We start from the raw sequence: 27,865 nt of genomic DNA, 5'->3' as shown, positions 1-27,865 counted from the left end.
TTATACACACAAGTGTCAAGGAATGAATACGAATATGTACATAAAAATATATGAATGAGTGATGCCCGAACGGCATAGGCAAGATGCAGTAGATGATATAGAGTACAGTATATACATATGAGATGAGTAATACAGGGTATGAAAACATAATATAAAGTGGCATTGTTTAAAGTGGCTAGTGATACATTTAATTACATCAAGATGCAGTAGATGGTATAGCGTACAGTATATACATGTAATGTAGGGTATGTAAGCATTATATAAAGTGGCTAGTGATAAATTGATTACATACATTTTTCCATTATTGGCTAGAGCTGAGTCAGTATGTTGGCAGCAGCCACTCAATGTTAGTGATGGCTGTTAACCAGTCTGATGGTCTTGAGCTGGAAGCTGTTTTTCAGTTTCTCGGTCCCCGCTTTGAAGCACATGTACTGACCTCGCCTTCTGGATGATAGCGGGGTGAACAGGCAGTGGCTCGGGTGGTTGTTGTCCTTGATGGTCTTTTTGGCCTTCCTGTGACATTGGGTGGTGTAGGTGTCCTGAAGGGCAGGTAGTTTGCACCTGGTGATGCGTTGTGCAGACCTCACTACCCTCTGGAGAGCCTTACGGTTATGGGCGGAGCAGTTGCCGTACCAGGCGGTGATACAGCCCGACAGGATGCTCTTGATTCTGCATCTGTAAAAGTTTGTGAGTGTTTTTGGTGACAAGCCAAATTTCTTCAGCCTCCTGAGGTTGAAGAGGCACTCCTGTGCTGAGCTTAATGACCAGTTTGGAGGGTACTATGGTATTAAATGCTGAGCTGTAATCGATGAATAGTATTCTTACATAGGTATTCCTCTTGTCCAGATGGGTTTGGGCAGTGTGCAGTGTGATGGCGATTGCGTCGTCTGTGGACCTATTGGGGCGGTAAGCAAATTGAAGTGGGTCTAGGGTGTCAGGTAGGGTGGAGGTGATATGGTCATTGACTCGTCTCTCAAAGCACTTCATGATGACGGAAGTGAGTGCTACCGGGCGGTAGTCATTTAGCTCAGTTACCTTAGCTTTCTTGGGAACAGGAACAATGGTGGCCCTTTTGAAGCATGTGGGAACAGCAGACGTGGATAAGGATTGATTGAATATGTCTGTAAACACACCAGCCAGCTGGTCTGCGCATGCTCTGAGGATGCGGCTGGGGAAGGCCATCTGGGCCTGCATTCTTGAGAGGGTTAATACGTTTAAATGTTTTACTCATGTTGGCTACAGTGAAGGAGAGCCCGCAGGTTTTGGTAGCGGGCCCTGTCAGTGACACTGTATTGTCCTCAAAGCGTGCAAAAAAGTTGTTTAGTCTGTCTGGGAGCAAGACATCGTGGTCCGCCACGGGGCTGGTTTTTCTTTTGTAGTCCGTGATTGACTGTAGACCCTGCCACATACCTCTCGTGTCTGAGAGCCGTTGAATTGCGACTCCACTTTGTCTCTATACTGATGCTTAGCTTGTTTGATTGCCTTGCAGAGGGAATAGCTACACTGTTTGTATTCGGTCATGTTTCCGGTCACCTTGCCCTGATTAAAAGCAGTGGTTCGTGCTTTCAGTTTTGCACGAATGCTGCCATCAATCCACGGTTTCTGGTTGGGGAATGTTTTAATAGACGCTGTGGGTACAACATCACCGATGCACTTGCTAATAAACTCGCTCACCGAATCAGCGTATACATCAATGTATACATCAACGTATCCCAGTCCACGTGATCGAAGCAATCTTGAAGCGTGGATTCCGATTGGTCGGACCAGCGTTGAACAGACCTGAGCGCGGGTGCATCCTGTTTTAGTTTCTGTCTATAGCCTGGGAGCAACGAAATGGAGTCGTGGTCAGCTTTTCCAAAGGGAGGGCGGGGGAGGGCCTTATATTTGTCGTGGAAGTTAGAACAACAATGGTCTAGGGTTTTGCCAGCCCTGGTAGCCAATCGATATGCTGATAGAATTTGGGGAGCCTTGTTTTCAGATTAGCCTTGTTAAAATCCCCAGCTACAATTAAATGCAGCCTCATGATATGTGGTTTCCAGTTTACATAGAGACAAATTAAGTTCTGTAATGCCCGAGGTGTAGTGGAGGAAGAAGTCAGGCGCAGGAAACAGAGAGTTCAGGGTAGCGATACTTTTAATTCACCACACCGGTGAAAACGAAGCCAAGCCAAACAAATGCCCCAAAACACGGACAACTAAACAGTTCAGCAAAACACACATACACGGACACCCGTGACTTACAGTCGTGCACAATCATATACTGAAAATAATCCCGCACACCCAGCAAAGGGCCAGCTGGATAATAAAGCCCAACCAATTAACCTAACTAAACACAGATGTAACTAATAAACAGACGAGGGGGAAAAAAGGATCAGTGGCAGCTCGTAGGCCGGTGATGACGACCGCCGAGCGCCACCCAAACAGGAAGGGGAGCCACCTTTGGTAGGACTTGTGACAAGTTCTTTCAGGGCCGTCGATGTGTCTGCTTGGGGGGGAATATACACGACTGTGATTATGATCGAAGAGAATTCTCTTGGTAGATATTGCGGTCGGCATTTGATTGTGAGGAATTCTAAATCAGGTGAACAGAAGGACTTGAGGTCCTGTATGTTGTTATGATCACACCACGTCTCGTTAATCATAAGGCATACATCCCTGCCCTTCTTCTTACCAGAGAGATGCTTGTTTCTGTCGGCGCGATGCGTGGAGAAACCAGGTGGCTGTACCTGCTCGAATAGCGTGTCTCTAGTGAGCCATGTTTCTGTGAAACAAAGAATGTTAGTCTCTGATGTCTCTTTTGAATGCTACCCTTGCTTTGATTTCGTCTACCTTGGGGTCAAGAGACTGGACATTGGCGACTAGTATGCTCGGGAGTGGTGCCCGATGTGCCCGTCTACGGAGGCTGACTAGAAGACCGCTCCGTCTGCCCCTTCTACGGCGCCGTTGTTTTGGGTCGCCGGCTGGGATCCGATCCATTGTCCTGGGTGGTGGACCAAACAGAGGATCCGCTTCGGGAAAGTCGTATTCCTGGTCGTAATGTTGGTGATTTGACATTGCTCTTATATCCAATAGTTCCTCCCGACTGTATGTAATAAAACCTAAGATTTTCTTGGGTAACATTGTAATAAATAACACATAAAAAACTAAATACTGCATAGTTTCCTAGGAACGCAAAGCGAGGCGACAATCTCTGTTGGCGCCGGAAGTAGCATCTTCACAAGGTCCTTTGTTGTTGTTCTAAGATTGATTTGCACTTTTTGCACCAAAGTACGTTCATCGCTAGGAGACAGAACGCGTCTCCTTCCTGAGCGGTATGACGGCTGCGTGGTCCCATGGTGTTTATACTTGCGTACTGTTGTTTGTCCAGATGAATGTGGTACCTTCAGGCGTTTGGAAATTGCTCCCAAAGATGAACCAGACTTGTGGAGGTCTACACTTTTCTTTCTGAGGTCTTGGCTTATTTCTTTTGATTTTCCCATGATGTCAAGCAAGGAGGCACTGCGTTTGAAGGTAGGCCTTGAAATACATCCCTAGGTACACCTCCAATTGACTCAAATGATGTCAATTAGCCTATCAGAAGCTTCTAAAGCCATGACATAATTTTCTGGAATATTCCAAGCTGTTAAAAGGCACAGTCAATTCAGTGTATGTAAACTTCTGACCCACTGGAGTTGTGATACAGTGCGTTATAAGTGAAATAATCTGTCAGTAAACAATTGTTGTAAAAATTACTTGTCATGCACAAAGTAAATGTCCAAAACTATAGTAGATTCCAAAACTATAGTTTGTTAACAAGACATTTGTGGAGTGGTTGAAAAATTAGTTTAAATTATTATTATTATTTTTTTTACCTTTATTTTTATTTATTTTTATTTATTTAACCAGGCAAGTCAGTTAACAAATTCTTATTTTCAATGACGGCCTAGGAACAGTGGGTTAACTGCCTGTTCAGGGGCAGAACGACAGATTTGTACCTTGTCAGCTCGGGGGTTTGAACTTGCAACCTTCCGGTTACTAGTCCAACGCTCTAACCCTAGGCTACCCTGCCGCCCCAATGACTTCAACCTAAGTGTATGTAAACTTCCGACTTCAACTGTATGTAAACAGACCATAAATGTCTCAATGTTTTTTTTTTTTTGGAATGCTGTGTGTTATACTATGATACAATATTGGTACTTGTTCCATTTACAAGTTTTCTAAGTCCTATGAACTAATTTCAGCAGTGTATGGCTGTGGATTGATTCCATTGTTTGTATGGAATGTTGGCATATTGGCAGTTCATTAGAATTTTGGGGGGAATCATTCCACTTAAACTGTCTGGCTAGCTAGCTAACAAACATACTGTGGCAGTCATCTTCAAATGAATTGTTTTATTTAATATCGTATTACAGCACTGTTTGACCAATGGCTTAACAACTCCCCTACCAAAATGGCTGACCTTTTATATCATCATAAGAAGGTTTCATGACCATTATAGTATTCTAATTCCTAATTCTATGCTATTTCCTCACAGTCCTTATATAAACCCGTGCTTTGTCAATCTCAAACCATATATCCAACTCCCCGACATTACCCTCTCTTGACCCAACCATTGATTTCCCTTGAATAGCTGATCTGTCCATGCCAGCCTTGCCTATTAGTGTCTTCAATATTCTAGATATTTGAAAGTCAAGAGGGACTCATGCAGCACCACTATCAGCAAGTAGGGGTTAAGTATACTGTATTTCCTTTAAGGGTCCGTAGGCACACTTGGCAGCATCATAAGCCTAAGCACATTCTTCAAGCTCCCTCCTTCAGCCAGCCACGTAGTTCTTGTTGGATTGTTGTTGGATGTTTCCACAGCCCTTGTTTGATTTCACATATTGGGTTGAACAAGCACTCTTGCCCAGAAAAACCTTTCAGTTGTAAATGTATCCTACATTTATATGCCTGGTGCCTTTCTAATTAGGCCTACATCTGTTGCAGTAGGAGAAGGCTTCTTTTGCAGGGAGCGAGGAGGATAATAAATGGAATCTGTGGGTGAGTATTACATCCCCTATGCAGACACCAGTCCTGAGCTAGAATTACTAACGAACAGACACATCCAGAGTGGAAATATTAGTATAAACCTCTAATATTAATATAAACCTCTAATAATTTGATATCAATGAGACAGACACATGTAGTAGTTACAGAAAATCGAATGTATGCATATGTACAAAATGACCAAGTGAAGACCGCTATAAACGATCATATAGCAGATAGGATATATCAAAAGCAGTAAGGGAGCTTGCTAACTGCATGCTGAGTGTTGGAAATGATTAAGTTCCTTATATTAGAGAATTCAAGTGTGTGTGTCTGTGCAAGTGTGTGTGTATTCTGTTCTGCCTGACTTTCTTAGATCCATATCAAGCAAAAAGGCTTTTTTTTAAACAGTCTATATGATGCGAAGAAGTAATTGGGGTGAGTTTTTTCAAATGTCGTCTATTTATGTTCCAAATTGTTCTTTGAGTTAATTCTACCCTGAGTCATAGCAACCGGAGGCTGAAGTCTCATAGATCACGTTTACTGCTGCCTGACACCCCCAGATTTCGGGAATGGAGGGGTTTTAACAGCATCAAGGCCATGACTAAAGCACTCCACTCCTCTAGACTTTCAGCTCTGCTATGATCATCTTCACAGGAAGTGTCTACACTGCAGATGGGTTCTGAGGGAAATGGAGGTTATGGTTTGTCCACTCACCTCTATGACTTTTCCTTGGATCATCAGTAATTACAACACATTACTACGTATTTCACATCTATCATCGGTATTTAAAGTCTTATTTCAAGAGTTAATCATGAGACATTCAATGCCATCTAATCTAACAGCATATTCCCTATATACACTAAGGGTATGTTTGTAATTATTTGTTATCCACCCAGTTGGCCCACACTTTATCACCCAAACTTAATACAAGTCCATAATGCTCTTGAGAGAGGAGAGACTGTTACATAAGAACAGATTCAATTCAGTACAAGCCTGAAACCGTACAAATGAAACCATTCATCACTAACCACTAAATTGTTCTTCAAGAAAAAAAGTGTCTGAGGCTTAAAGCAATAAGGGTAGCCTGATATAAAAACTTTTCAAATCTATCAGTCCATGGAAGTGCTGCAATAAGGGTCTTGAGGAGTTAGTAACTCTCCGTGGTGAGAGACAATGACGTATTCTTCAATTAAAAAGACAATTAGATGGAGTATTGACCTGCTGGTAGAGTATGTTCAAGCTCTACTTCTACTAGGCAATAAAACAGTTCACAAAATTAAAGCACAGACATTTACCCAGTTTGTCGGAACATATTTAATTTGTTTGTCACTAATTTTTCATTATCCTGCTTCTAATTTGGTAATAGTGAAGGATAATGGACATTGTAGGCTACCAATGGAGTTCTCTTTGAAAGATAACTGCCCACAGATTGAAGTGGTACAATGTCAAACAGTAAGGCACTTGATTATTGACTCAGCTGGTGCGTGAACATGGGATTGAATCTCTGTCTTTTGTCAATATAAAAATCCAGGACATTGTGTCCGAGCTGCGTCATTCTGGGATGTAGGAAATCTTCCGCACAATAGAGTTATCCTAACAGTGAACGAGTGAGAGAACACATCTCAGGGACGAATCCGTAGAGACAAACCACTCTCTATTTAACTTCAAATCTTGTACCACCACTGCACACTTGACAGATGTTACAGTCAATTACTGTGAGCCAAGATAAAAGCTTTCATCCCAGCCTTAATTGCTTGCTTTGGGTTTTGGGTGTGACATGCTACATTTCAAGCTGAAATGCCTTGCAGCGTGATTACATTAAGGAATGCACTCCCACCATGATGATGATACACTGATGAGTCATAATCATGCTGTGTTTATGCAGAACGTTGCTTACATTTAGCACACATTGGACAGAGTCATTCTGTAATGTCTATGCATATGATAATTACATTTGGCTTTCTTATTTACAAGTTTTATTCTTTAATCAGGAGCTCCTTCAAAGTGAAGCAGAGGCAATTCCTGTATGCAAATGCTGCCCAGGTCAAATTCCAGAGATGCAAGGATCTCTGGGGGCTCCCTCTTTCTCCCCTTTCTCGCTCACTCACTCTCTCTGCTTCATTGATATTCTATTACAGTATGAGTTACTTCCTAGAGGAAAAGGAACAATCTGCCAAGAACAGGTAGGCCTAAATCAGTGGAGGCTGCTGAGGGGAGGACGGCTCATAATAATGGCTAGAGTGGAGTCAATGGAATGGTATCAGACGTGGTTTCCATGTGGTTGATACCATTCCATTGACTCCATTCCAGCCTTTACTATGAGCCATCCTCCCCTCAGCAGCCTCCACTGGCTTTAATGGAGAAAATAATCCTCTTTCGTGTGCACGCACAGCACTGTGTGCTCTATCTTCATACAGTTTCATATTTATTCCATGTACAAACGTGGTCAGATGCATTCAAGAATGTAAATCTACAAGGTGTGAAACAGATGAGGGTAAGCGCTCTGAGGACAAGGGAGGCTGCAGGCTTATTGATTGGTTGCCACGACAATTCAGAAACAAGTACTGAGCCTTTTAGAGCGTCATTGGAAAATCCTCAAAAAATCACAAGACAAACAATGCCTTTCTATAATCATATCAGTGCAAAACAGAGAGCCTGTAGTTCAATAATGATATTTACTGTCTGTACTCATTGTAAATGCCAGTGAATGAAACATGGGTTGGTGGATGTATCGAACCACCATTTGGAGAGATAATTATAAAATGTATATGATGGTGAGCCTGACTAGAAAGGTCTTAGAAAATGCTTAATAAGAATTGGGTGAGACTGAACCTGTGACTGTTAGTATGATAATAGTCATTTTATTAGACATGCAGTATACCTGAAGTGGGATTTAGCTAATTGAGGCTCCTCACGTCTTGCATTGTAAATTAGTTCTACTCTTGGCATGATAATAGTTGCTGTCTTCTATTGAGATCGGATGAGCTCATTTCATTTTCCAACCTTCAGAATGGATGATGTGTGAAACTGACCACTTTAGAGCACTGTTGTCCGACTACCTTTTACTAACAAAGGCTCTCAAAACGAACACACAAAGCATTTCTAATGTGAAGTGTGTGTCACGTGTGTTTCCTCCTATTATTAATGGGTGAACAAGAAAAGGATACATACTCCATCCTGGCAATTAGATGGGCAGTGTGCATGTTGCCAAACCTAGCATAGCAAAGAACACAATGAGCTGTGGTGAGACTGTTACAACTCCGTATTGTTTTTCTAAACATCTCAATACTGTACTTATGAATACTGATGTAGGGACTGAAATCCCATATGGGGATAAAAAGCAATTCCCATGAAAGCAATTGCTATTCCCCCAGGCGGAATTTGCTTTTACTTAGTCATACTGAGAGTTAGAGACCTTGAACATCTACAGTATATGGGCTAAGATACCCATGAGGTGGTGAGCTATTTGTTTCACTGGAAAAATTGTTAGTAAGCTGATAAAGCATGGTCTGTTAGACCTTGAATGTTTAGAACACACAATATTTGCTCATCTTAGTTTAAACAAATTGCTTATGAATAGCTACTTTACATGAACGTACCTTTCATAAAAAATACATAAGGATATGTCTAGGTTTAGGGTTGAACCGGGTTGTGCACATGAAGCTTGGATTAGAGTTAGATATGTTACCAATAATAGCATTAAATACTGCAACATAAAACATTTTATTTGATCATTGATATTTACATCCACTTCTAAAATGTTGAGCCAATATTTAACCAAATACATAATCTCATCCAATACACATAAACAAGTTAGAGAAGAGCATAAAGTACAGACATAAGGAAGTGTCACAAAGGCAAAAACAAATCATACAGAAAGCACATTGCATTTTGACAAAATGACCAGGTATAAAGGGCAGTTCTAAATATAAAATATATATATTCTGGCCTTTTGCATGAAAATCAGTCCTGCTGGTGGAAAATTGCATTTCTTGGAATTTCTAAATGGGAGGGAGGGTAGTTTAACACAGCAGTGAGGTAGTACACAAGCTTTTAAGGAGACTCGACTAGAAAAGGGGAAACCAGGAAAGTGAAGAAAGGAAACAGAGAAAAGAGAACGTTGACTTCATAGAGTTTAACAGACAGATTAGCTAATACAAGTGAATAGAGGTCATAAAGGATAATATAGTTAGCAGCATGGCATTTACAACAGCAACACAACTCTTCAGTGACAGTGCAGTAAACATCAGAGAGAAACATGCAAAAAATACAAATATGTGCAAAGAAAAAAGATAACACCACCAGCCTAATACATTTGAACACATATCCTATTCATAGGTTGCACCTACATCACTTGGTCGCGCCATGCCGTTGTTATGAGCATTCTCAAGCCGCCCTCTGCCATAGTGGTGCCCAAAAGTTGTGATAAACCCAGTCATTCTGAACGGAGGGTAATGACTGCTTCATCTAAATTACAATGACGTTGCTAAAGTAGGAAAAAATTTAGTAGGAAACAACTTCAAACTGCCATCATTATCATTTCATAAAATGTACTTTAGACAGAGGGTAATGTTGTCATTAACTAGCAAAGTTTGTCAAAAATAGCTAGCAATGCTAAACTCAGCTAGCTAAAATCCAGTGATCTCCACTCAATCTTAGCTTGCTAGCTAACGTTATTTATCAAGTCCATCTGATGACATCAAAATGATGACAAAAGGTCATCCTACTAATTATTTGCCTAATTTTGAAATGTAATTGTATTTCCAAGCCATTGTAATGCACTTGATGATATCTTCCTCAGCGCTCATTGATAATATGCATAGAGTAGAATGCTCAGTCGGCATCAGTTCTAAAACAAATGTTCAAACCAATATTGTGATGAAACATAGGTGCAACCAATAAATTAAATGACTACTATTCTAATTTAAAATTATATATTTGAACCATTCTCACGTTTGTTTCTTTAAGGATCATGCTCTCTTTACCCTCTCATCAAATTCCCATTTGTCACCATCTCAAATACTGTCATCAGTGAGTTTCCCTTTGAGGTTGGAATACAAAGTCTTTGTGATAAGGCAATCTGCACAGTCCTTTACCATAGGCCTCATCTTTCAAGACTGTTTCTGGAAATGGCTTATAGTTGCTTCTCTCGGCTCGGCGATGGGCCGGCTGCTCATCTCACAGTCATTTTGTCGTACATTGTCCTCATTCATTTGTGACACTTCTGTGGACCCCGCCTGGAACCCAGGCACTGTGTTGGCTACATGTACCACATGCACTTTGTTCCTGCCGTTCTTACTGAGAATGCAGCTGAACACCTTCTTGAAGCCTTTCCGAAAGTGCTTGGACACCAAGGCGTACACAATGGGGTTGAGGCAGGAGTTGGCGTAGGCCATGCAATGAGAGAGGATCCTGAATGCGTATGTGGTCTGGTTGAAGGGGAAGTCTCCGTACAGATAGCATAGGATCACCACATGATAGGGCAGCCAGCATATGCAGAAGAGCACTGTGACGATGATGATCATTTTGGTGACTTTGCGCTTAGCCCTCTTGGACTCTGACATCCCGTCCAGAGGGTCCACAGCAGTCCACAGGTACTTGATGGTTCTGGTGTAGGACAGGCTCACGATGAGCACAGGGATCACATAACCAAACACAAAGGTGCACGTGTCCAGCACCTTGCGGTTGTACTCCTCCCAACCTGGAACACAAACGTTACTGTTGGCGTAATCTATGAGGTCGTAGTAGCTCAAATATGGTCCTGCGAAGATCAATGATAGTCCCCAGATGACTACCATGGCAACCACGGCATTACAGGGCGTTCTCAACTCTCTAGAGCGAAGAGGGTAGCGAATGGCCAGATACCTAGACCAAACAGAAAGACTTAGTTACACATTCCATTAAAACATAATGCCATGAATCAACTGAGTGTACAAAACATTAAGTAACACCTTCCTAATATTGAGTTTTACCCCACCCACCATTTTGCCCACAGAATAACCTCAATTCGTCGGGACATGGACTCTACAAGGTGTCGAAAGTGTTCCAAAGGAATGCTGGCCCATGTTGACTCCAATCCTCCCCACAGTTGTGCCAAGTTGGCTGGATGTCCTTTGGGTGATGGACCATTCTTGATACACACTGGAAACTGTTGCGCATGAAAAACCCAGCAGCATTGAAGTTCTTGACACAAACCGGTGCGCCTGGCACCTACTACCATACCCATTCGAAGGCACATAAATATTTTGTCTTGCCCATTCAACCTCAATGGCACACATACACAATCCACGTCTCAATTCTCTCAAGGCTTGAAAATCCTTATTTAACCTGTCTCCTGCGTTACATCTACACTGATTGAAGTGGCGTTAACAGGTGACATCAATAAGGGATCATAGCTTTCACTTGGATTCCCCTGGTCAGTCTCATGGAAAGAGCAGATGTTCCTAATGTTTTGTACACTCATTGTATGCTGTTTGCTTTATATGTGTAATTGCAAGTCAACTGGGACCTTCTAAATGGAATTAATTGTTTTACTGTTGTGTTGCACAAAGACATACAGATATTATGACCGCTTGCTTCTGGGTCTTAATAGAAAAGCGGCACATTGGTGCTGCAAATGGAACTCATGAAAGGGCAATCAGTGTGTGTGTATATTGTTCATCCCAACCTGGCAGTGAAATAATTGCTGCTGGGTATCATAGGTCTCAGCTGTAGCCTGAGTGGATGCTCATTGTTCACATAGAGGACATCTATCAAATGAATGTCCCCCTCCAAAAGGTAAACAACACCAGGGTTTCTGATCCCTTATTTAATGTAGGGGGAAAAAAGACCAGGTATTTTCACTGGGCTGAGCATAGCGAGGGCCCTGCAGAATAAAAGTCATCCATTTATGCAGGAAAGAAGAATATGTCCATTTCATGTAGGGATAACACATTATTGGTCTTTTACTGTACTCAATCACAGATTCAGCCTCAATTTCAGGTCAAGACCTACTCTTTCATTTCCACATTTTAATACAGATGAAATGCCCTTCCCTTGATCACATGAATACTGGGTTTCATTAACATGACCAACAGGGTTGACAAAAAATAAATACCTGATTTAGCATTCTCCCTATCTACCTATGCTCTGTGAAAATGTCAAGGCTATTTTGTAATAATGACCAATGGATGACTACAGTATAGGTTAGAGAGGAAGTGTGCTGGACTTTAATGTGGTGAGGGAAATAGTGACCTTGAACTCTGTACTTTAATTGGCATCGACCTTCAGAGATGCTGCACAGGTTATGTGCAGGTTAGAACTCAGCCGAATAAAAATGACAAAATATTTCACAAATTAAGTCTATTCCTATCAGCTCCTTGAAGAGAGAAAGAATTACTAAGCCAAAATTAGAATAAAGATATTATGGAATCTGTATACATGTAGAAATATTTGTATAGATTATTTCAATGTTTTGACATTTTAACGTAAAATGAGACATTAGCGAACAAGAGCTACAGCGTACATACCTGTCGACCGAGACGGCGGCCAGCGTGAAGCTGCTGGCGTACATGGTGAGGTTGATGAAGAAGTGGACCACCTTGCACATGAAGGAGCCGAACACCCAGCCCTCCAGGGAGTAGATGGTGGCTTGGAAAGGCACGCAGAAGATGATGAAGAAGAAGTCGGCCACGCTGAGGTTGAGAATGAACAGGTTGGTGGTGTTGTATCCCACCTGGCCGCTGCGGAGGAGGACGGCCAGGACCAAACTGTTCCCAATAGTGCCCAGCAGGAATATGAGCGAGAACACCACGGGCACGATCACACTGGTGGGATTCAGCTGGTAGCTGTCCGATGTGTTCCAGTGCCCTGCTGTTTTGCTGAAGTCTTCCAGATCTGACATTTTGGGAGTACTTTATAAGTTCTGTAAAAGAATAAGAGAAGTACATGATGTGTTTAATGCTGCTGAATTATGAATGCAATGGGGCTACAGGGACTTTAGGGAACACAAGACGGATCATTATTGAACGTATGGATTCACAAATGTTTTAAAACCAATTCATTCAAATGTTCAAACCACGAGGATAGGTAGGAAAGTTCATTAAATATTTCTGGTTCTCATAACACTACAATTTCTATTATGTCTCATGTCCCGAATCCCTACATTGCGCAAATTTGAGCAACTATTTCCATTTGGATGTGTTATTTTACAAGAACGGTGGATTGTGTTCCAACTGTGAGGATAAAAATGTACTCCTAATAGATTTAATCATGAGTCACCCTAGTAATGCTGTAATCACAGTGACATTGCAGAAATGAGTGATGGTTCCACAGCAATTGAGAGATAAAATAGTTCTGAAGTCAAAGGCTGGTGTTCAGAAAAGCCAACAGACTATGCTTCCATGGTATTTTCAAATTAATCATGTACAATAGTTTGATGCTGGTTTCAGTGGGACTGATGAAAGAATTGTGAGACCAAAGCCGACCCGATAGAATTCCTTCCAATATACAACACTACCCATAGCAAGTATGATAGCTAATCTAATGCTTCACTAGTTATGTGGAAGGGGAATATATCAGTCAACACAGAACACAGCATGCAGTACACAGTGTGAGAAACACTCCAGCTCTATTGTCATCAGGCTCTTGTGCTAACAGGCGATTGAATAGGAAAAGGTGAAATGTTTTTTCTTCCACGTCAACAATCACCAGAGCTGCGGAGAAGAAAACAAAAGACAACCATGTATTTTCATAACAGGGAGCCGGTGCATGCTCAGACCTGTCCACTCCACTTGTGTCTTTTCCGTAGCCTTCCCACCCAAAGTGACCTGGTTAGCCTCTTGCATGGCATGAAGATGCACACATCCATTGGCTGCTAAGCCATGCCAGCAGCAAGGTCTAGTAAGAAAATGAGTAGGGAGAGATGTTGCTTTCTGATGGACATGTCTCAATAAATCATGTGCATAGAAATAAGTAAATCAAGAAATCTTTGGGACCCCAAGGGGTACACTTTTTGTTTGATGCCCTAGCACTACACAGCTGATATAATCAAGTCCTCATTAAGCTTTGATTATTTGAATCAGCTGTAATAGTGCTAGGGCAACAAACAAAAAAACGAGTTTGGGAAACAAGTTTTACATACTGACGAAATCAGGATATCAGATCACATGTGATTATAGTAGGCCTGCCAGCGCAATGGCTTTGGAGTGTGCCTCAATAACGTTTCAAAGATGTCCCCGTCTTAATGGAAATGGTTGAAATGACATGACACACATACACAATCACTAATATTATTTAAATGCAGATTCAGATGAAACCATGACAGATGACGCAGAGATGGATTTGTTAGTATGAGAGTGATTACATTGTACTGTATGAAAGCTTAAGGTAGGCCTATACAGTGGAGGCTTGTTTGAGTCTACAGTTCTGCAGTCATTATCTTATTTGTGAACTAAACTAGAAATAAAAATACATACTGTACTTCCTAACCCCATGCAGATAGTAAATCAGTCTATATATGAGTACCATGCCTACTGACGTCATTGGACCATTCTCACTCTATTTTTCCTGTTCAATGTTCATGTTGGATCAACGATGAGTGTTGGTAAATTGGCACTTGCTGTAAGTGCCACTCTGGACAGAGTATGGCTCATCCTCCAAAATACAGCAGAAGCTGCTTGTGCAATCCACCATTTCACTCACTGTAATTCATATTTTTGCATTTTTTTCCCCCTCTGAGATATAGTATGTCCCTATTGGGATCTATCATGAAAGGAGTAAAACATTGATGGTGTTGTAGATTTTGCAGTTATTGTGTAGGTTTCAGTTAAGCTAGTTTTCTCTACCTCCACTGAGGTCCAAAACCTATCAGAGATTTGTTAGCGGTTATACCATTAAACCACAGGAAAAATAGGTTACAATAAATCTGTTGGCTTGGATGGTACTTGTCTAGCATAAATTTGACAGCTCTTAGAAAACACATATTTCTCAAAGCAGAGCTGTACCGCCATATACCTCCACCTCATAGATCTCCATCAGCCTACACCAGACCCATCACTCCTCATAACCAAACTGGACTTGATCCAGCACAGGACTGACTGATCTCTACCGTACCATGAACATGACAAGTCAGATGTCATAACAACAGCTGCTGTAACCAACTTTAAATTGCCATGACAGAGAGCATTGTTTCGGCCAACTAATTGGCCGAAACATTTGATCTGATATGACATTATTGTTATTACAGATTTACATATTTGTGGCAGAGGATTCAAGTCCCACTTTAAAATAACAAAATCGTCTTAAAACGAACTACTTAGATTCTTCCCAAATCGTTCATAAGTCATGCTAAATTAAGGGTGATATGAAAGTACATCTGGTGATTTGTCATTGTGCAGCATCCTGCCTTTCCCACCTTTTACATTGCACGCTGTTGGCTTGATCTCCGGGTTAATATAGGGATCATGAAAGCTTTAAAAGTCATATTTTGTCAAATCACTGTCAAATTATTACTACATCAGCTGAAAGTCAGGTATTTGACGTAGCCTAGGAGTTAGCATGTTGGGGCAGTAACCAAAAGGTTTGCTGGTCGGAAAACCTGAGGCGACAAGGTGAAAAATCTGTCGATGTGCCCTAATTTGCTCCAGGGGCGCTGTACTACTATGGTTGACTCTTCTTACATATTTCTCATACAGGCCTTGGAGCAGTACCACAGCATACAGGAAACCCCTTTTAAAATGTCTCATTCACTGAATGCTTTCTGGCTCGTAGAAATGGGAAACAGTCTCTTTCTACCTCCTATTAAATCTCTGACAGACTCCATATGAAATCTAATTGGAATATCTGGGAGATGAAAATTACAGTGGCAAACACTGACGTAACCTGGGAACACAAACACAAAGAAGCAAACATAGTGGAATGAGCACATACAAACATACCTAAAATCTCCAATAATCAAATACAAAAAAAAGAAAATAATTTTACATCACATTCTACTTTGCTGTTGCTGTGGTACCACAACAACATGTACAGTGTTGTGCCTTTTTAATGTAAATTAGGTTTTTGGAGAACAGGATTAAATTGAATATATCCGATAATAAAAGCATAGATTTTCCTAACACAACGTCACATTCATAATCAATGTTCCTCACATATTGCTAATATGTGACCTTGAATAATAATGAAAAAGCAAACTGGCTAATGGCCGATTACCAAAAGAGGAAGGGCGGTTATGTGAAATACACCAATTATTTTTTAATAAACTCTGAGGTATCCTCAATGGAGTTGTATGAGACAATAAGTAAGTCGTTCTGGTATTTAAATCAATGCTCTCTAGCCTACCACTTTAGCTTTACTGCTACTGTCTATATTCCATTTCCAAGATGTGTCTCATCACTCCTGTTGTCAAGAGTCAGAGCCCAGATTCTCCTCACCCTCAGCAAGCTGAACTCTCAAGGGGAAACAATCTTGACATACATGTCATTTGAGTTTTGCAGTGGGATGTCTGTTGAGTAGCAGGAGCTGGCTGACAGGAAGAGTAGCATGACAGCCAGCCTGAGAGGCAGGCAGAGAGGACGAGCTAGAAGAGCTATCGAGCTAATCCCTTAGCTTGTGTGAACCAACAGTTGGAGAGGATGCAGAATTTACCTCTCGTCTTGAGTCATAATGATGGTTTTGTTTGGAATTACAGCAGTGTTGGACAATAAGAGGAGGGTAAATGACGGGATATAAAATAAACATACGATTTTCTGCCTTTCCTTGGATGGGCTATTGCAGCAGACGACCACACCGGGTTCCACTCAGCTAAAAACAAGAAGAAGCCGCTCCAGTGGACATGTGATCACCAACACTGGACAACTGAGGAGTGGAAATACGTCGCATGGAACATGACAGTGAGTCCAGTTTACTTGAGTGGCCTGCACAGTCCCCAGAGCTCAACCCAATAGAGCGTCTTTGGGATGAGATGGAATGGGCTGTTCGCAGCATGAATGTACCGCTGGCCAATCTGCAGCAACTGCTTGATGCCATCAGATCAGCATGGACCAACATCCCTGTGCAACGTTTCTGACAGCTTGTAGAATTCCCCAAAGAATTCCGGCTGTTCTGGAGGCAAAGGGGGTCCGACCCGGTACCAGATGGGTGTACCTAATAAATTGTCCGGTGAGTGTAGCTCAGTGGAATAAATATGTTTATAATGAACAAATGTAATTAAACAAAATGAAGGTGAAGACACAGACAACATGTAACCAAACTTCTGAAGCCCATTCTCATTGCAACAGTAAGAGTAGGTCATTTCCATCTAGCATCCCACATTTCAGTGGTCGTCTGTTATACACCTCCTCAAAACATAATATGGTACATGGTAAATGCATGTGAAACCTTTAGAATAATTGCTTTATAAATATTTGAAGGTGTTTGTGTATGAATGTAGACACATCATGCAAATTAGAAGTAGATGCATTTGGGGTGATCTTTACTTACCAGGATGACTGGCAAACGATATATCCGTTGTTCAAATGTCCTGTTTATGTTTGTTGTGTTCTGCTACCCTCAACAGAAAAACAATGCTGCTCATGCTAATATCTGCTCCATAGCCTGAGCTCTCTCTCTCCTCCCTCTCCTCCGTTGCACATTGATATTCTGCCTGGATCTCTCTCTCTCTCTCTCTCTCTCTCCCTCTCTTCCTCTCCCTCCCTCTCTCTCTCTCTCTGTCTCTCTCTCTCTCTCTCTCTCTCTCTCCCTCTCTTCCTCTCCCTCCCTCTCTCTCTCTCTCTCTCCCTCTCTTCCTCTCCCTCCCTCTCTCTCTCTGTCTCTGTCTCTCTCTCTCTCTCAGTTCAACCCTTCCCTTTCCCCCTCTCACAAAAGCTCCTCCTCCACATGTAATTGAATGTTCACACTTCACTGCAGAAGAAGTGCATTGTGTTTTACACACTACCGTCCGTACTGGAGCAAGGCATAACAACCACTTTTTATTATCAGCTGGTAGGATAAAGGAATAACCTCAAGTAATATTGTCAATGAGTCAAGCCCCTGCTGGACCCAGACTACGGCACTACGGCTGGAACTCATCAGCTATTAATTGTGGTGCAAAGTTTTCCATAAATTCATCATTAGGGCAACTTTGACTGGTAGCTTATTGTGAACAGTAGCTCAATACAGCTCTCTTGGATTGTTCTCACTAATGTGTTGGGGGTGCTTGTCTTTAGGGGCTTTGAACTCGTGAACTCAGAAAAGGGTGTTATATTAATTGTTTGGTTGTGAGATCAAGTTGCAACGTTAGGGAATATGGCTATGCTTTATGCTTTTATAAACTAAACCCTTTTGGATTACCAGATACAGCAGTTTGATAAAGCAGTCCCTAAGGAAACGGGGTCTCTAATCCACATATATTACATTTCAATGATTTGTTCAAATACATTTGTGTTGTGTGTGCTTTCGTCAATGCATGTATGCGTGTGTGTCTGCCCTGTGAGTGTTTACATCTAGGGTGACATGATATTGATATTCCGTCATCCGTACGGGCTTTCTTAATCTAAATAACCCATTACATTAGCCTTAGATGTATAAATTTGTTTGTAGAGTTCAGTCTCCAATCTTCCTAACATTTTGCTCTGTTTTTACTTCCAACAAGACATAATTAATTACTCACACCTTGTAGCCTAAGAAACTAAACTAAACTAAGAAACTCTCACAACCAGCTCGTAATTACACACAGTTGGCTTGGTGTGTGTTATTATGCATTACAAAAATAGTATTATAGTTTTTTTGTAATAATGACAACAGTACATTAAGCACATCTAAGTGGCCAATTATTCAGCTAAAGCTTGACCTCCCAAAGCAGCCTCTTAACCAGTTGAGAAGGAGGCTTAATGCTCTTGCATACAATACTGTGAAGTATGCATATTTGAGCATACCCTGTGCTCAAGAGTTGCTTTAAAGGTCCAATGTAGCCATTTACAGTATATCTCAATATTAAATCATTTCTGGGTAACCATTAAGTACCTTACTGTGATTGTTTTCAATTAAAATGGTCAAAAAGAAACAAACATAGCTTCTTAGCAAAGATTAGCTAACAGCAATTTCTCAAACAATACTTTTGATAACTCCATTCCACCAAAACAGGCTGGAATTTCAGGGGCGGCAGGGTAGCCTAGTGGTTAGAGCATTGGACAAACCCCCGAGCTGACAAGGTACAAATCTGTCGTTCTGCCCCTGAAGAGGCAGTTAACCCACTGTTCCTAGGCCGTCATTGAAAATAAGAATTTGTTCTTAACTGACTTGCCTAGTTAAATAAAGGTAAAATAAATAAATTAAAAAACAGCTCTTACACTAAAAGGCTAATATAATTTTCACAATTTCACCGTATTATTCCAACCTCATAGTGTGTAATTATGTATATAATACAGGAAAATCACATTTTTGACTGCAATGGCCATTTAAAGACATGTTGTTCCAGCTGGTATGTCCTTGGTATTTACTAGAGAATGGTGTGGTCAAAATGCATACTCCTTCTGGTGCTTCCTTCAAGTAATTCATTGGTAATTCGCTGGGATTATAATTAATGATACAAAGAAACAAATGTATTGTAATTACTAAGCAATAACATTTTAGCAAATTATCATTTTAAAATAACGTCTGCCATTATGATTTTTTTGTGATACATTTTTGTACTTTATTCTGTACGGTTAGGGAATACAATGCGTACGGAGGCAGTAACCAGACAATTTCAGGGAGATTACAGTGAGGAGATAGATGAGGAAAGCCAAACCTCAGAGGAAAACTCACATGAGACTCACAGTATTGACCTTTTATTACCTCAGCACCACTTTATGCTTGGTCTGAGCGCTCCAGAGCTTTCTGTCCTCAGTTACAATACACCATAATATATTACCAGAGCCGTGCACAGACCTTTCAGGGGGCAGGTGCTCAAAATGAAAAAAAGCCATCCAAGAGGCATCCCTCCCTTCTCCCCCTCCTCCCTTTGCTAGATTTTTTGGTTGTTGATATTCATAGTTCATATCTCGAAATTCATAACATACTAACTGCCTCTGTGGCCAAAAATGTTGTTTTTAGCATTAGGCATATTTATTACTACAACACACACACTCACTAATTGATACACACAACACACACTCACTTCTTACAATCACAAATTGTAAGAAGGTGACAGGTAGCCGAGGAGTAGTTGGCAGGTAGCCTAGCAGTAGTTGGCAGGTAGCCTAGCGGTAGTTGGCAGGTAGCCTAGCGGTAGTTGACAGGTAGCCTAGCGGTAGTTGACAGGTAGCATAGCGGTAGTTGGCAGGTAGCCTAGTGGTAGTTGGCAGGTAGCCCAGCAGTTAAGCGAGTTGGGCCAGTAATCGAAAGGTTGATGGTTCCTGAGCAGATTAGGTGAAAAAATCTGTCGACGTGCTCTAGCTCTGGATAAGAGTGTGTACATAAATGCAAGCTAGTTACAGTGCATCTTAAAGACATGGTTGACATTGGGAAAAGAGGGGGGGCTATCAGCTGATTGTTGATGATCTGCTAGTTAGCTAGCTCAACAATTTACTACTGAGCTGCTTGGAATTGTTTTAAGGAGGTCATACCAAGGATATTTTTTCTATTTGATTTTGAATTTTTAGACCCCCTTGAAGTATCCCCCCCAAAAAACTATTATTTGAATAAACATTTCATTTAGCATTACAGTAAGCTATATGGAATTGTTTTAAGAAGGTCATATTAAGGATTATTTTTCTATTTGATTTTGAATTTTAAGACCCTTGAAGTATAGAGCTTTACTGCTATTAACCCATACAAGCACATTGAATAACAGATTCACCACACGGAACAACAGATAGTCCCCTAAAATATCAAAAGGAAGTTTAATCTCGAAGTGCCTGTCCTGAGAGATATAAGAATGATTCGGAAACATTTGTTACATTTTTTGACATGTATTTAATCCCTTATTTTTGGTATTAAACAGGTTCCATATCAATACAGTGCATTCGGAAAGTATTCAGACAGCTTGACTTTTTCCACATTTTGTTACGTTACAGCCTTATTCTAAAATGTATTACATTGTTTATTTTCCTCATCAACCTACACATAATACCCCATAGTGACGAAGCAAAAACAGGTTTTTAGACATTTTTGCAAATGTATTAAAAATCTAAAACTGAAATATCACATTTACATAAATATTCAGACCCTTTACTCAGTACTTTGTTGAAGCACCTTTGGCAGCGATTACAGCCTCAAGTCTTCTTGGGTTGGATGCTACAAGCTTGGTACACCTGTATTTAGAGAGTTTCTCCCATTCCTCTCTGCATATCCTCTCAAGCTCTGTCAGGTTGGATGGGGAGCGTCTCTGCACAGCTATTTTCAGGTCTCTCCAGAGATGTTCGATGGGGTTCAAGTCCGGCTCTGGCTGGGCCACTCAAGGACATTCAGAGACTTGTCCCGAAGCCACTCCTGCGTTGTCTTGGCTGTGTGCTTGGGTTCGTTGTCCTGTTGGAAGGTGAACCTTCACCCCAGTCTGAGGTCCTGAGCGCTCTGGAGCAGGTTTTCATCAAGGATCTCTCTGTACTTTGTTCCGTTCATCTATGCCTCGATCCTGACTAGTCTCCCAGTCCCTGCCGCTGAAAAACATCCCCACAGCATTACACTGCCACCCCTATGCTTCCCTATAGGGATGCTGCCACATTTCCTCCAGACGCGACGCTTGGCATTCAAGTCAAAAAGCTCCATCTTGGTTTCATCAGACCAGAGAATCTTGTTTCTCATGGTCTGAGAGTCTTTAGGTGCCTTTTGGCAAACTCCAAGTGGGCTGTCATGTGCCTTTTACTGAAGAATGGCTCTGTCTGGCTACTCTACTATAAAGGACTGATTGGTGGAGTGGTGCAGAGATGGTTGTCCTTCTGGAAGGTTCACCCATCGCCACAGAGGAACTCTGGAGTTCTGTCAGAGTGACCATCAGGTTCTTGGTCACCTCCCTGACCAAGGCCTTTCTCCCCTGATTGCTCAGTTTGGCCGGGCGGCCAGCTCTTGGAAGATTCTTGGTGGTTCCAAACTTCTACCATTTTTGGTACCCTTCCCCAGATCTGTTCCTCTACACAGTCCTGTCTCGGTGCTCTATGGACAATTCCTTTGATCTCATGGCTTGGTTTTTGCTCTGACATGCACTGTCAAATGTGGGACCTTATATAGACACATGTGTACCATTACAAATCATGTCCAATCAATTTCATTTACCAATCAAGTTGTTGAAACATCTCAATGATGATCAATGGAAACAGGATGCACCTGAGCTCAATTTAGAGTCTCATAGCAAAAGGTCTGAATACTTACGTAAGCAAGGTATTTCTGTTTTTGTTTTAATACATTTGCAAAAATGTCTAAAAAAACAGTTTTTGCTTTCTCATTATGGGGTATTGTGTGTAGATTGCTGAGGAGCTTTTATTTATTTAATCCATTTAAGAATAAGGCTCCAACTTAACAAAATATGGAAAAGTGATCTGAATACTCAAGGGGTCTGAATACTTTCCGAAGGCACTGCATGTACTTCCATTCATTTTTTCAAATGGTATTGGGGACCTTCAGAGGAGTCTTGTGAGGCCTTTGGGTGTCCTAGAGGAAAACAACTGATGTGTACGTATTTGTGAGGGTTTCACCTTACCAGAATAGTTTGTAGGCCAAACAGTTCTGACACTACAGACAATTTTGTGAGAAGACAGATTTTTGGGATGTCACGTGGTCTGACAAACATCGCTCTAGCTCTGTCACCTTTCACCACAGATGCGGAAGTGCGACATCGTCAGATGTGGTAGATTGAGACGCATCCAATTATGCTAATTAGATTTCCACAGTGGGGCGTGGATATCGACTCTATGGGGTTCATACTGTATTTGAATAGCAATGGCATAGGTGGTACTTTGTCATTACACTTCTTGAGATTTCAGAGCGTATTGTTGTTAAGCATTGTTACAGTATTCAGAAAGAAACGTCATACGGTACAATTCAATGTATGACTCAAGGTTGCCTAGGGAAGCTTTTGTTGGCTGCAAAGAGCTTTTCAATGATAAGTCAACATGTTGTGGGCAGCTTTGCAGTACATTGCATCATGATGTATTTAGTGAATGGTAAGATGGGTGTCTGTGGGTGGGGGAAGAAAACACTAAAGTATTATCAAAGTGCCCATGGCTTATGAAGTTGTGCGGCAAGGTACAGTAAATCAGCATTCTGAAATGCCTCCTAGGTTATTTCATGGGCAGGTTCCCATAGCAACCAAAGAAGGCTCCTTTTCACAGGACACTGATCAGATCGTTAGCACTTTATGCTTCGTACTGGATTTATCTGACACTTCAGATTGATTTGGCATCAAGAGCACAGCAATCAGTGAGATCTTCTTCTGACATTCATGTGTTGTGTAATCGAATTAACATGAAGTACCCACTCGTTGTTAAAAGCACTGCGATACAGCATATATGGGATTTATTCCAACCTTTTATTTCTTCCCTAAACTTTCAACCTCCCATAGGTTCTCATCTCATATAATACTCACTCTAATGATGGGGTTAAGAGGAGCCAATCTTTCAGAGTAGTTAGAGGTACTGTATGTACTGTAAATCCTTAATCAGTTAATTTTATTCCAGTACTGTATGGTTGCAATCTGCAGATCTGTGCCTGCATGTATGCAGTAATATCAAACAGGAAAATAATCACAATACATTTTTTGATTTGACCAGTGTTTGACATGATACTTCACTATTTTAGTTCCAGTCAACGTCAACACACTAACACTAAAATAGATGAGAATAATTAAACCGGGATAAAAATTCTCTGTCGATTAGCCAGTTGAGGTACATTACAACTAATGAGACTCAACCTTTCATGTCCATAATACCATTAAAGCAGACATGTCAGAGGATTCTGTTCACAGAGACATTTTTTAAAAGCAGGCTGAAAAGGATCCTCATCACAGTCGTTGTATAACCCATAGAAAGGTATATTTTGGCTCATTATTGGGGCTATTTTCCAGAAAACACACCTATCTCCCATCATGATGAAAGCACAGGAAGTTGAAGTAGTAGCTGCTTTGATTAGGACAGGACAGTTAGAGGAATACCTGCTCCAATCTACAACAGAACATGTGACGAAAACGCAGAGGCTGATTACCTCTTTCCACATCAGTGTATATTGTGCAGTACCTTGGCAAGCACCTCGAAACTGGCTGCATATGAGTTCTCAATTGACTGGGTAAAGAAAGGTTGAATAACATAAACGAATGGTCACAATCTCTGTCTTCAAATGTTGTACAGTAGAATTGTGAGACAGATAATCGTCTCATGAGAATTCTGTCCTGAGGTAGTTCTCATTGCGTTTCTTCCCATTTGGAATGAAGCTGAACCTGTGTCCTCTGAGGTCAACAGCAGTGTCAGCTCGGATCATGTGATTTCATTTAGGAGCTAACCTCACACTCTCACCCAGGAATTGTAAGTGTTAGAAGAAGATATGTGACCACTGAAGCATGGAAAGAGAAACACATTTGACACTATTTGGTTACATTGAAGATGTTAGATTGGTTACATGAAAATTGAGTCACAGGAATCCTCTGACACCACTGAATATATTATCCTAAATCATTCTGGTAGAGTCTGTAGGCTGTACCACCACCGGCCGTGATAGGGCGGTGCACAATTGGCCCAGCTACATCCGGGTTTGGCCGGTGTAGGCCTTCATTGTAAATATGAATTTGTTCTTAACTGGCTTGCCTAGTTAATCAGTTCTCTCCAGAATTGCAACAACCACTCTGTTAAGAGTGCTGTAAATTGGAAGTGGCACGAGGATGAGATAGGGTGTCATTTCAGATGCTGCCTGTGCTATCTCTTAAATTGTCCTGTGGGAATAGGGTGCAGTTTCAGATTTACCCTCTAGACTTTCAATATACACTCCAATTACTATGTCCGCCTTCGTTTTTATGTAGATGTCATAATTAAATAGTAATTGAAAATAGTTGATATGCCAATATTGTTCTACATTTTGTTATTACAACAACAAAGACGTTACTTCAAACAATAAACACTGCTTTTTCCCCTCAGACATCATTGCTCATCATTGCACCAGAGATAAAAAAGCTGAGTATATAGTAAAATTGTGTTTGTTACCATGATGCTGGATGCTCAATTCCTCCAAACAAAAACAATAACAAATTCCCCTGGGGCCGCCAGTGGTGCTGTTTCGCCTATTGCGGATCTGAGCCTTAAATCAGGAATAGTCACAATTGGATCAATCATGTTTATTCCCTAGATCGGGAATATAGGGATCAGTCATGTTTATTCCCTAGATCGGGAATATAGGGATCAGTCATGTTTATTCCCTAGATCGGGAATATAGGGATCGGTCATGTTTATTCCCTAGATCGGGAATATAGGGATCGGTCATGTTTATTCCCTAGATCGGGAATATAGGGATCAGTCATGTTTATTCCCTAGATCGGGAATATAGGGATCAGTCATGTTTATTCCCTAGATCGGGAATATAGGGATCAGTCATGTTTATTCCCTAGATCGGGAATATAGGGATCAGTCATGTTTATTCCCTAGATCGGGAATATAGGGATCAGTCATGTTTATTCCCTAGATCGGGAATATAGGGATTAGTCCCAGGTTCCAATAAATACACAAATCACATCCTGTCTTTCTCCTAGTTGTCATGGAAACACATGTATCGGAATTCAGACAGCGTTGTCTGTTGGGTGTTAGAGTTGTCTAATTGCTCTGACCTGATACAAAATGCTCTAATATGTCCTTGATGACTCTCCAGCAGAGAGTAAAGGAAATCGTACTCTATAGTAAATCGTCAACCAGTTCTCCTACCCAGGTGCAACAGTTTGCATAGCTTCAGAGACTGATTCGATTTTTAGTGTGAAAAATCATCAAAGATAAATAAATGCTGCTTAAATTGACTGACTTTGATGGGGATCTCTTTATTATGCTACTTAGATAATAAAGAGTCAATAGACTCTTAAGGATTAATCAAATTGATGGCGTCAGTGATTGTGTCAATGATTGCACGCTCTACCTAGTGCAGATGACTAAATGGAATGTATATTATAACATATTTTGAATATGCTAGCCGATATTACAAATACAATGGCAAAGCATACTGTGGTATTCTATGTGCTGTAAATTGCATATCACTGATTGAATGTTCTTCCTAAACTGCAGATGAATAGTCAATGTTACGATCACAATAGCAAAGGAGACAGTGATATTCTGTGATCTGTAATGAAGGTGCACTTTTGTCTGATTTCTCTGACATAGATGCTCAACTTTTTTTGGCCAGGCTAATGAGAGCCTTGAGCCTCACAATATACAGTCTTAGCTCAATTTAGTCATCAGCTCCATTGTCACTTTGCAGTGGTGTGTCCATAGCCCCAGGAAGTATTTTGGGGGTGTGTGTGCCACGTTTTTTTTAAACCAATGTCTATATCGGTCCGTTACTTCAGGACTAGTAAAGGCCCAGTGCACTACTTTTGATGTGGATGTTTTGTGTCTTTGCCCATAACTCTGCACCTTTTGATGGAAACGTTTGAGGACGGGGTTTTGTTCTTTCTAGATTCCATTAGAATGACAATTGCAGAGAAAGGGACACGGCAACAACTCTTACAATTCCAACTACTGAGTCCTGCAAGACACTGTTCGTAATTATACAACTACCTTTTTTTGCCAAAGTTGAGATGCTGAAAGAAAGTGGAGATGCGCACACATACATCAATATCGGCCAGCTAATACAGGTAAAGGCTAGAGACATTGGCATATAGTATGTCATCTTGCAACCACTTTAGTGGATATCAACATTGTGTGCCTTTAGAGCCCTGGGAGTTATTGAGGAATCACTTCATGCGAAAGGCAGTGGAGATAATTGGCTTTAAAATATTGATGTCACTGAGATGCCATTTGCTGCACTACCTGATGTTGGCCTTGATTAATAGCCAAGAAAGAGAGCTATTACCTTAAGAAAGCTGGAATCACAGGGTGTACTCTTACAGGGTGTACTTTTACAGGGTGTACTCTTACAGGGTGTACTCTGGAGGCTTGGTTGGTCTTTGACAGACGAGTTGCCGCTCTCTTTATTTCAAGCTGTTGCTACTTCACTGCTTCTACTGGCTTCTGCAGTCAATAAGAACATCCAGGGCCTGCAGCACTACCAATGCTTCTTCTAACAGTCCCAAATGAAACCTGTTGCTCAGACACCTCTTGGCAGTCCGTCTTTAGACTAAGCGAAACAAATTGCAGGAAATAATATTGATTCACTTAATTATTCAGACTGTTTTTGTCCAGTATTAGAATGCTCTAGCACATACTGGGAATATGAGCTCAGTATGGGGTTCTCCCTGTGTTTTGCTATGTGTGACTGTGACACATTATGATGAAACACCTGCCCGCCAGCCAGTTCAATCATGATACAAGTCAGTATTCGACGTCCATCTATATCTGTGGACGTAGGGAGATGATGTAGAAACCAACCACCAGGTGCAGTGAGTGCTGTTACCTTCAAGAAAGTTTTGGTTTTGCTAGGGCGTTAACATCTGCCTCTTGTGAAAAACGTTTGAACCCAGTGATAGAAAGTTGTTTTTGAGTTATTTTTTTAAGCCTATCCCAAACCTTGACCATTCAGAGTTCATTCCTAACCTTAAGAATTTGGAGTTAATGCCTGAACTTAATCCTAACCTTAAACATTTGGAGTTAATGCCTGAACTTAATCCTAACCTTAAACATTTGGAGTTAACGCCTAAACCTAACCTGAAACACTTGGGAATTTGACATTCGGAAGAACTTCGAAAGATGACGTATGATAAACATGGATGAACGTCTGATTCTGATGTGAGACTGTGAGAGCTG

The 27,865-nt window shown here is 41.1% G+C and overlaps 1 protein-coding gene across 1 annotated transcript; it reads right to left on the bottom strand.

Annotated features, from left to right (window-relative positions):
- Positions 1-8,720: 8,720 nt before the first annotated feature.
- Positions 8,721-17,639, bottom strand: galr2b (galanin receptor 2b). Its single transcript, XM_035766756.2, has 3 exons — positions 17,466-17,639; positions 12,515-12,909; positions 8,721-10,871 (listed from the first exon to the last, which is right to left on the bottom strand). The coding sequence occupies exons 2-3, from the start codon at positions 12,886-12,888 to the stop codon at positions 10,118-10,120; spliced, it is 1,128 nt and encodes a 375-aa protein (XP_035622649.2). The 5' UTR covers positions 12,889-12,909; positions 17,466-17,639; the 3' UTR covers positions 8,721-10,117.
- Positions 17,640-27,865: the final 10,226 nt, after the last annotated feature.

This window comes from Oncorhynchus keta, chromosome 32, assembly GCF_023373465.1.
Source record: "Oncorhynchus keta strain PuntledgeMale-10-30-2019 chromosome 32, Oket_V2, whole genome shotgun sequence".
In the NCBI taxonomy this organism is placed as follows: Eukaryota; Metazoa; Chordata; class Actinopteri; order Salmoniformes; family Salmonidae; genus Oncorhynchus; species Oncorhynchus keta.
Note: the sequence above shows the minus strand (reverse complement) of the source record. Positions and strands in the feature narration are given on the sequence as shown.